Below are 11,399 nucleotides of genomic sequence, written 5' to 3'. Positions count from 1 at the left end.
CTACATTAAAGGAATGTCATCTTAGTAATAAATTTAAGTTTGCAACAGAAACAGCAGCATATGCAACATTTCCTAGTTGACAGGTATTACACAATATTAACTAATGAATATGAGTAATCAAGTTGTAATTGTAAAGAAAGATAACATTTAACCTGCTCAATTGTTTTATAAGATTCAGCATGCTTTCCTTTCTATAGGCTGATATTGTATAAGTTGTGCCACATTAAGTGCAAGTTAAATAATGGCTTGTGGGGAAGGCAATGTCCGTGTCTAAATTAGAAATAATATTTTTTATAAAAGCTTTTAAGTGCATTGAAATATTGTCAACTCAAACTTAAAAAGGTTAATTTTATATTCAGTACCTCTCTCACTTTTAATTTACATTTTTCAGTATCTCTCATACATTTACTACCCATTTTCTGTTATACTTTCAAAATACATTGCTTTTCTCAGAAAAGCAAATAACATATTAACAACAATTTTTTCTTTTCTCACATTGTATCACTTCTCCATTTCAGCACCATTAGAAGAATCATGGTGCTTTATTCAGGAAATGATATCAATGAGGGCTATAAAAATGAGAAACCTGTTTGGGCATCTGACATTAGATTGCATTTCTATGCAGCACCATTAAACAATAAACATTAACACTGGTAAATGAGGAAATAGTTTCAGTTCATTGGTTTTTTTGGATATCTGCATAACATCACAGTAGATATCAGAAATACTTGAGTTATAATGAAACACTTGTGCTGTCGTCTCTAATACTTAAGTATATAGAACTAAATATAAATTTGACATAGTATTAAGTCCCATCACTGAAGAAGTTTAGTCAAAAATTACATACAAAAATATATCTCACTGTAAATTTTAAATGGCAGAAATGACAGGTTCAAGAAACATTGAACAATGCAAAACACTGCCACAGAAGAAAATACTCTTCAAACTGGTTCATTTACTATATAGTAATGGCAAATCATTTGATAGCATGTTGTAGGTTTATATTTACAATGAAGGTAAATCTAATTAGACAATACTGAGCCTTAGAAAAAGCTCATTTTTTCTGTACATGAATGGAAAATAAAAGTCTACCCTGGTTCGACAAAAGAAATAATTTGAATGTAGTCTACTGGTCATAAAATCTTTGCATATCAGAACGTCTTTTAAACATTATGTAATGTTTTCAAAAGGTTACACTAAGACAAGCTCAACACAAAATTAAAGCCCAGCAGTACCACTGCACAAAGTTGAAAAATATCACTAAGATATAAGTAGTGAAAATAGTGTTGTAAAATATGTAAATACATGAATGAAACATTGGTATACCAATATTTTTAACAGATCTTAATCAACAACTGATATATATGTATATATATGTATATGCTAAGATTACCTTCAAATTGTACTCTCTTCAGCACACTGCCATTGCTTCACAGACTCTTAAGCAAAAGCTTGAAAATGTCAAATTTTTAATTGGAGACAACTTCTGTTCACTTTCAATTGGACACTGTATCTTAGTACAAGTTTGCTATTTTTTTGCAACTATCTTAGTCTGCTCTCTTCCTGTCCTCATGAACAGTTTTTGTTCAGAAATGAAATGGAGGACCAATGGTGCAGTAAGTCTGATCTGCATGACATGGTTTTCAAACTCATTTCATCAACCAGTTTTACTGTTACCTTCCAAATTGAAATGATATAAAACAATATTACAGTTGCTTAAAGACAGACATATTTCATTTTATGTGAAAATGTTATTTTCACTGCTTCATCTATATCTGGGTAGTGTAACAATTAATCATTACTTCATATTATACGACACTCAGATTTTATATTATCGTAAATTATGGGTAGCAGTACTGTAGTCAGCATTGGGTATCAAATAGTGCCAGTTTCAGTGTAATCTGTATCTCATTTGAAGCCTGAATAATGCAAAACTACATTTCATTTCTTGTAACTTGACCTATACATCACTACATACACATCATTTTCCTGCTAATTGGAAAGATAGGAAACCTGTTTGTGGTTTTTATTCCCTGCAATCTAATGGCATTTTGGTATAATTTAATGTGGTATTTCTAGGTCCTGATTTTCATTAACAAGTCCAACATAGATTTGATATGTAACAAAGTGTATGGTACAAAATAAGTCACTCACTGGAAAGTTTACAACACTACAAGTTAGCTGCTGAGTGGCACCAGAATATAGTGTTAATCAGAACTGATACATAGACTAGGTCAAACAATTTAAAATTCAACCTGAGGTGCCCACACTAACATAGAGGTACTCATTAGTGTAGCCTTTTTATTCCTCTTTAATATTGCTTGACATTTAATTTGTGACTTTCATGTTAATATTTGTATTAGTACACTGCAAATTAATTTATCAATAATTTCTCTCTAGAGTCTGTGTTTCATATTGTGTTAATCATATGACCTTGAATATAACTGTATTGGAAGATAATTTCATGACTTAGCGAGTTTTCATTCTAATTATTGGAAATGTTAAACTATGAAGAGTGCTTTACAAATATTCCCAGGAAATATTTCTTGTAAGAAATGGTTTTAGGATGGAAGCCCTTCTTAAACCTGAGTTTCTCCTAAAAATATTTTAAATTATGATCACCTTACTGGCACTACATGTTTTTACTAGTAGCAACAATTTTCTTTTCCAGCTGAATTATGCTGTTTATTTCAGCTTTACCAAACATTTGTCTGTACAGTACTGTGATGTTTGGCTGGTCAAAATGAGCATAAATACTTCACAAAAATGAAAAAAATTTTAAAATAAAAAGAAAATAAGTTTTACATAAGATAATGTTCTCTGTATTACATATTTACAGTTATTTTATTTTTATGATATGAAAAATGAGAAACAAAGTGGCTTTGAAGACTCAAACTTATTCATGTTAGAGAACTAGAAATAACACACCATAACGTATGCCACAACAGCACACCATCAAACATTATTTTGAGTCAGTCACCTCAAAAAGGGTAAACAACACAGTCTGATGGGACAAAACTGTGAATTTATGGTTAACAAGATTTATATAAAATAAACAAACTATAATGTTATGTAATGTGTGAAGGTATTTCTGAAAGAAACCTCTGTAATTTCAGAAACGAGTAAGAATGTTGCTATTATTCACAAATGTAATTACATTCAAGAAACTGTAATGTTTTAATAAGTGTGTAATCATGTAACACTATTCTGTCAAATAGTTACAGATAAGTTAAAGCTGATATGGCTATAAACTCTGTTGAACATAAAGTGTAATATTTTGAACCTCATTACATGTGTTGCTTGCTTCTTAATAGGCAGTCACATAAGACACGCATAGTATATTCACAATTTATAGTGACATTTAACAAGGCATATAATTATTATCTTTAAGGTACAGAGTGTGAATATTTTCAGTGGCAGTGAAAATGGATTTTACACTCTCCTTTTAACATTCATGTTTGTATTAATTCATTTTCCATTAGTAGCTTGTAACAGAGCATTCTTCGCTTGCTTTTTATCAATGAACAATTTTCGACTTCTTTAAGTTATATTCTTCATTGACTTCATGTATCTTAATGGTAGAACACACAGATAAATAACTTTCATACTTGATGTCTTAAAATTTCTTCATTCTACATATTCAAATGGTTTTTCTCTGAGACATTTCTTTTCTGTTTGTCATCAGTTTCCTTTTTTCTCACAATTTAATAAATCACGGCTTTGTCCAGTTTTACTAATTTCAGCTCTTCTAGAATGTTGGCTAACAATACCTATATAATGCATTATCCCTCTTAAAGCTTATCATAATCAGCTGATAGTCGAAACTTATGAAATTAAAGTTATGTAAGCATTCAAATGAAAAAGGAAAAATGACAACAGTGAAGCAGTTTTTGGTGTCTCCTCTGTGTACACACTACAAATTCCTATCTTAATATATATTTCCAGAAAGGTTATTTTATTTTCATCATCTTTTGGTTTTACACTGTCATAGAAGAAGCAAAGAAATACATTAATATCAAAACCTGCTGGAGTGAAACCAGTTAGTATATTCAGTTGCATCTGGAAGGCAGAAAATTAGTAATTTGATCAGAACTATAAACCCATTGGACAGATTAAACAGTATTCCAAATGTGGTCTCAAAATCTGGATTTTTGCTTTTCACTGATGATACAAACGAACTCTATTAATAGGGTATTGTACATGAATGTCATATATCTACCTTATGAATTTGAGTCTGGGATACTCTTCTGATTCATCTGGTAGATCAATGTTAGCAAACATTTTTACAAAGAGCTGAGTTTTAATTTAAAACTTAGAAGCTGTGCCTTTTCTATGAATATGTATCTTTCGAAATTTCAATTTTAAATGATCAATGCTTGAGGCAAATATTTAATGTTATGTTCCGTAATGGAAGTGTGGGAATGTAATTTTAGTGTTCATGTCATATAAATTCAAGAGTGAGATAACTCTTGATGCCTTCAATCTGCCATAGTTATCAGATTCTGAATGCTGCAAAATAGTTGATGAGAGAATTACAGACGAAATTTCCAGACAGATTAAAACTGCATACCTGGGTTGTACACAAACTTGAAAGTTTGCCTTTCACAGGCAATACTCTTTTGAATGAGCAAGCCAGGTGCACTTCATGATCTGCCCTCACAGCTTCACTTCTGTAAACAATTTTCTCCTACTTTATACAACAGTACAAATATTTGAAAAATCGAAAATATTTCATAATAGCCATTACACAGTTAACAGCATTATTTTAGGACGATTAGGAAAGTTACTCCTGTGATGGACGACAGCCTTATATTCGTTTTTAAAATAGGAGTCGATATACATTTCACGTATCTGAGAATGTATGATGATCTCTCTCTTCAAAACAAGTCAGTGTAAATCAGAAGGCAGACACAAACTAAGGTGTGATGTGGGGAAATGTTCAAAAGGCACACGAGCTGCCATATAACCGTATTTACCTGAATGCGAGCATCCCAAATAACACTGTAGAATCTGAGACGAGGAAATTATCGGCTAGCAGTAGTTTCACGTGGTTTTCCAGCAGAAGTGCTGTTACATACAGTGAAGCACGAGACCTGGACAGGCCTACTTAAGTGCCTGTAGGAGATATAAAAAACAGGCTGAAAGTGAGATATGAGTATTGTGCACGTTGTAGATGGAAGGATACGATTCATTTTCAGAAGCAATTGGATTATTGGCTCGTGTTCTAAGAACTGTTAGCTTTCTCCCACGTTTGATCAGGAGGGCTAGTGACTGACGAAAGGCCGATTCAGGTTATACAGCAAGTTTATACCGAGATTATCTGACTGCTGCCAAATGAGATTCAGATCTGTAAGAATAGGCGAGGTCGGTAATATCTCTGACATATGTTCGTAATTGTACACGGTACTCGTTCACAGCTAGCACCTGCGAGAGGCCAAACGACTAGCGAAGGTCGCCGTCGCCCGCTCGAGCCGACGGAACGAGGAAGGCGACTGTGCAGAGCACCGACGTCTCGGCGATATCGATCCGTCTCCCTCCCCTGCAAAACGGACCCACTCAAGTCAGATAGTCCACACCTGGACCTTCTCCGCCACTACACACCAGTTGGCGTGGTCGTAATAGGACGAGATGATGTGCAAGTTTTCGACGTATCGCTCAATGAGCTGGTCCAGCTCGCCCTCGCGGAACACGTGGTAGTAGCGGTGGAAGGTGATGGCGCCCCCGCCGTCCGACGGCAGCGACTCCTGCGACGTCGAGCCGCTCAGCGACGAGGCGCACGACTCCGTCTTCGGGAGGTCTTCCGGGGGCTCGGCGGTTCGGTGGCGGCCGGTTCGTGGGGGCGGCTGCTGTGCGGCCGGCGGCGGAGGGGGCGGCACCGGCGGGGGCGGCAGCGCCTCCTCGGACGAAGACGCCCCCCCGACACGCCCTCTGCCCCCGCTGCCGTCACTGAGCGACGCGGTGCTCGCCGTGGGCAGCCCGTCACTCGCGTCGCTGCTCGACTCGAGAGAGAGGCCGGAGCGCAACTGCGGGGGCGGCGGCGGCGGCGGCGGAGGGGGTGGGTGCTGCGGGGGAGGCGGGGACACTTCCTCCTCCTCGTCCTCCAGCTCGTCCGTCAGGTCGGCGCTCGTCTGTCTCGAGTAGGACTCGAGCGCCACGTCCTCGGAGACGGGCCCGCCGTCACGGCGCCGGGTCTCCGGTTCCGGCGCGGCGCCCTCTCGCCGCCCGTCGGCCTCCGGGGTGCCCGCGAGTGTCGCGGAGCGGTGCCGCCTGCTCGCCTCCCAGCTGAAGTTCTTCAGATCTTCGAGGATCCTCCGGTCGGAGCTCTCGTTGAGGCTGGCGATGAAGGAGTTGCGCTCGTGTAACTCTTCGCTGAGCCGGCTGAGGTCGTGCAGCTCCTCACTGAGCCGCGACAGGTAGGGGTCGTCCCTGTAGGCGGCCGCGCCAGGGGGCAGGAACGCCTCCACCGGGGGCGGCGGTGGGGGCGGAGAGCCCGGACGCGGGGGTAGAGGCGGGGGTGGAGACGCGGGTCGGCTGCGTTCGGCGCGGTACTGGTCGATCTCCTCGAGCAGCTTCTCGCTCAGCTTCTCCGCAAAGTCCGCCAGGTGCTGCCGGCAGCTCTCGTCGCCGCCCTCCGCCGGCCAGCCGGTGGCGGCGGGGGCGGAAGGCGCCTCGCGTCGGGGGCTGACGCGGCGGCTGCCGGTGGCGCTGCTGCCGCCCCCGCTGCCGCCGGCGCCGGCGCCACCCCAGCCGTGGATCAGCGCCAGCGGGTCGTCGAGCTTGCGGCGGCGCGCGCGCGGGCTCGACTGGATGACGGCGTCGACCGCGTCTTCCAGCGAGCTGGCCACGTCCGCCGCAGCCTCCAGCAGGCTCAGCGACGACGGGGAGGCGGCTGCGGCCGCCACGGGGGCCGCCAGCTCGTCCTCTGCGGGGAGCGTAGGCGGCGGGGCTGGCGGTGGCTGGAGCGTGGGCGCCGGCGGGGGCGGCGACGGTGTCCGGGGGTGGGGATGCACGTCGGAGGTGGCTGGCGCACTGTCAGCGCTGCTGCGCACCGCCCCTGCTGCATCGTCTGTCGGCCCAAAGCAGACAATTAACTGTGGCCTAGCGCTGGGTCAATCAAGCTACCGATATCAGACACCTGCTATGACCTGAGACGTAAACATGTGGTGGCATGTATGTTCATAGGCATGGAAAGAAGGAAAGAAATATTCAGAGAGAGAGAACAATATCGATTGTAGTCTAAATCGACAAAAAAGGCAAATGTATTGCTGCATTGTTCTTTGAAAATGTTTGAACGTAAAGACAACACTAAATTGCAGCCTGATACACTATTACCTCAAAATGGTTCAAATGGCGCTGAGCACTATGGAACTTAACATCTGACGTCATCAGTCCCCTAGACTTAGAACTACTTAAACCTAACTAACCAAAGGACATCACACACATCCATTCCCGAGGCAGGATTCGAACCTGCGACCGTAGCGGTCGCGCGGTTCCAGACCGAAGCGCCTAGAACCGCTCGGCCACAAAGGCCGGCCATAATCATCTATTTGAAGAGTTCGCGGCGACATAGCGACTATTTATCGTCTCTCACCGTAAATATGGATACCGCTACCCTGAGCAGCATGCGACAGGAAATGTCTTTGACACTGATTTCATTTCGTTCTGTGTCTCTGACTTGAGTGATACGGTGTCTTGGCTGCTCAGTACTGGTGTATATTATTCCGTGTATGTACCTACTAATAGCTCACTTCATACAAATTAAGCACACTTTGCCACTCATTTCAGTGCTATGACATTGTTGTTGTTGTTGTGGTCTTCAGTCCTGAGACTGGTTTGAAGCAGCTCTCTATACTACTCTATCCTGTGCAAGCTTCTTCATCTCCCAGTACCTACTGCAGCCTACATCCTTCTGAATCTGCTTAGTGTATTCATCTCTTGGTCTCCCTCTACAATTTTTACTCTCCACGCTGCCCTCCAATACTAAATTGGCGATCCCTCGATGTCTCAGAACACGTCCTACCAACCGATCCCTTCTTCTAGTCAAGTTGTGCCACAAGCTTCTCTTCTCCCCAATTCTATTCAATACCTCCTCATTAGTTATGTGATCTAGCCGTCTAATCTTCAGCATTCTTCTGTAGCACCACATTTCGAAAGCTTCTATTCTCTTCTTGTCTAAACTATTTATCGTCTACGTTTCACTTCCATACATGGCTACACTCCATACAAATACTTTCAGAAACGACTTCCTGACACTTAAATCTATACTCGATGGTATTTTTTTTCTTCTTCAGAAACGCTTTCCTTGCCATTGCCAGTCTACATTTTATATCCTCTCTACTTCGACCATCACCAGTTATTTTGCTCCCCAAATAGCAAAACTCCTTTGCTACTTTAAGTGTCTCATTTCCTAATCTAATTCCCTCAGCACCACCCGACTTAATTCGACTACATTCCATTATCCTCGTTTTGCTTTTGTGACCTTACATGATTAAATGAGCCTCCTGTATCAATAACTGAGGGATTTATTCAATATATTTGTTTATTTATGTCTACGAGTCTTATTTACGAGGCGTTCTAATCTCGTGATTCTAATTTAATCTCCGTTAGTTGTTGGTTGGTTGGTTGTTTTGGGGAAGGAGTCCAGACAGCGTGGTCATCGGTCTCATCGGATTAGGGAAGGATGGGGAAGGAAGTCGGCCGTGCCCTTTCAGAGGAACCATCCCGGCATTTGCCTGGAGTGATTTAGGGAAATCACGGAAAACCTAAATCAGGATGGCCGGACGCGGGATTGAACCGTCGTCCTCCCGAATGCGAGTCCAGTGTCTAACCACTGCGCCATCTCGCTCGGTCCGTTAGTTGTTCATCATAATCAAAGTGACGAAGCGGGATGACAAGCTCAATTACGTTTGCAAGTAAGAGAGGAAGGTGGTGGCTACGCAAGTCAGACAGACCCCAGTAAAAGCGGACGCAGCTGGTGGGGATATGTTAGAATCTGACCTTGAATGCGCAGCTTGTGAACAAGCGTCCGAAGGTGCACGTAGAGGCGGTTGGCCAGCGCTAACGCTGTTTGGTACCCCGACCCTCGGTAAGTAATTCGACACGTAAATTTATATGTCGTTTTACATAGGTTCACAATACTTGCGAGAGAACTCGCAGTGCTAAACAAGAGGATTTCACATGAGGTGAGGACACACTGGATTTCGTTTGTGAGAAATTTTCAGTTCCCATCTGAAAGTGACGCTCACTCCCGTATCATACCCAGTTGGATGCCAAAGTCATGTGAAACTTGTTAATAATAACCGAAACATAGACTACACACTCACCCGTAATTAACTTGCTGAGCCTTATGCCACTCGTTGTCTTCGTAATAGTGCCATCTTGACAATGTGAAAATCTCATTTTCCTGTGACGTTTTAACTATTTTCCTGTGACGTTTTAAAAAATTCCAGCGAACGTTGCTTACTGACGTGCTTTGCTACCGGAGTGTAATTTAAGACAAGTGCTATTATGGTACTAAGCACTGGTGTAAGGCGATGGCTGCGATGTAAGTTTGCAAGTGGCCGTTTCCGCGTGAAACTTAACTGTAACTCCTGTGATAAAGCGAGAACAAATGGCTAGTCGAAATAACAATGAAGGAGACATAGTGGAGTGTACAGGCTCGTATGAGCAGTTGCCAGCGGGCTCGTGCGCATGCGCAGAGCTGAATTCGTGTATGAGCAGTGCCTTCCTCCCGCTTCTGGCTACCTGGAGCGTGGCTGTTTGGTGTATGAGCAGTAGCAGCAAGTAGCTAGAAGCTACCCGCAAAAATTTTCCTGGCGCGCCCAAGCTGCCAGATTCGCGCATGCGCAGAGAAAGCTGAGTTAAGGGGGGGGGGGGTCCTTCCCCACGTGACCCGTGGCCGTGTATATGTTTCGTGTCTTCGTTTACAGCTCCCACGTCAAATGAAAACAAAGCAGATTTCTGTTGCCGGGAGCCATCAAGTGAATTAATATACATTCTCATAACCATGAAAGACCAAAATAAGTTAGTAGTTTCAATTTTCTGATTTAATATTATTTCCACGTTATTAGCAATCAACCATTAATGTCTTAATGAAGCTATTTCTGTCTGTTTTATAGAGAAATTTGCTTCAGTTAATTTTTTTTTCCGCTGAGGCTGTTAGTTTATTTGAAACGAAGTATTTAATTCCGCGCTATTAGCTACTTTCAACCTCGTTCAGTTTAAAGTGCAAATTTTCATTTTCTGGGACGAATGACGTTATACCATAATACAGAACCAAACATGAGAATACAGTAATGGACCTCCAAGAAAATTGGTATCACGAGAACCACATGAAAAGCTATCAGGTACTTCAGAGTCCATCTGGACATAGAAATGTGCTATTAGAGCGGAATGAAGCATTTTAGTATGGTTTATGAAATTCCGGGCCGGCCGAAGTGGCCGTGCGGTTAAAGGCGCTGCAGTCTGGAACCGCAAGATCGCTACGGTCGCAGGTTCGAATCCTGCCTCGGGCATGGATGTTTGTGATGTCCTTAGGTTAGTTAGGTTTAACTAGTTCTAAGTTCTAGGGGACTAATGAACTCAGCAGTTGAGTCCCATAGTGCTCAGAGCCATTTGAACCATTTTTTTTTTATGAAATTCCGATGGTGCTGGAGCAGTCTCTGATGTCCTGTTCCTTTTATGACACTGTAAGGTCTCTTAATGCTATATATGTACGAACATACGTAAACATTGACTTGAAGCTAAGTAGGCAAATTTGGTCAGTACTTTTGAAGTAAATACTTTGTATCAAATATAATGACAGCTGTAACAGAATTTTATAGATCTGACTTCCGTGAAAGTGTTTTTCGATCACAAGGCACTTGTCTAGTACTTCCTCTGGGCCTGAAGTTATTTCTTAATTTGCGTTTAAGTCTTAAATTTATAGAATGCCTCTCTACTCTAAATTTTAGACTGGCAGCATACCATGTTTTATCGTTTTAACTCCCCACATGGCTTCATATTTATTCCTGGAGTAGAATATAAACTGTCAGTTGTACAGTTTCTTTGCCTCACAGACAACATGTTAATTTTTTCACATTTTGAAGTAGTCATGAAATTTATTGTCCTTTATTCCGGTGTAAGCTACACAAGAAACTGTCTCTTTTTTTGTTGCAAGTAATTTGTATTCCATCCTAGTAGCTTTTTGCAGTGCTGTGTAGATGTAAACCTGTTGGAAATGCTACATAACACTATTGCAGAGTGCGAATTAAAAAAAAAAAAAAATTCTGTCAAAGTCATGCCTTAGCAAAGTTTTATGGTACTTCGAGCTGTGGAGTCTAATTTTGAAATGGTATTTTGCCAAGAACTGCTTCCTTATTTGCATCCTTTATCTGTGTGGGATATGATAAAACAATTGC

At 41.9% G+C, this 11,399-nt stretch overlaps 1 protein-coding gene across 1 annotated transcript in view; it reads right to left on the bottom strand.

The window, feature by feature from the left end:
- Positions 1-5,561: 5,561 nt before the first annotated feature.
- LOC126412906 (uncharacterized) overlaps positions 5,562-11,399 on the bottom strand; it is a 660,163-nt gene continuing 654,325 nt past the window's right edge. Inside the window, exons 18-20 of the mRNA XM_050082795.1 lie at positions 6,084-7,066; positions 5,877-6,023; positions 5,562-5,807 (exon numbers count right to left, since the gene is read on the bottom strand). Coding sequence (XP_049938752.1) covers positions 5,562-5,807; positions 5,877-6,023; positions 6,084-7,066 — 1,376 coding nt within the window. The remainder of the gene's footprint in view (positions 5,808-5,876; positions 6,024-6,083; positions 7,067-11,399) is intronic.

The sequence above is a fragment of the Schistocerca serialis genome, chromosome 7 (assembly GCF_023864345.2).
Source record: "Schistocerca serialis cubense isolate TAMUIC-IGC-003099 chromosome 7, iqSchSeri2.2, whole genome shotgun sequence".
NCBI lineage: Eukaryota > Metazoa > Arthropoda > Insecta > Orthoptera > Acrididae > Schistocerca > Schistocerca serialis.
Note: the sequence above shows the minus strand (reverse complement) of the source record. Positions and strands in the feature narration are given on the sequence as shown.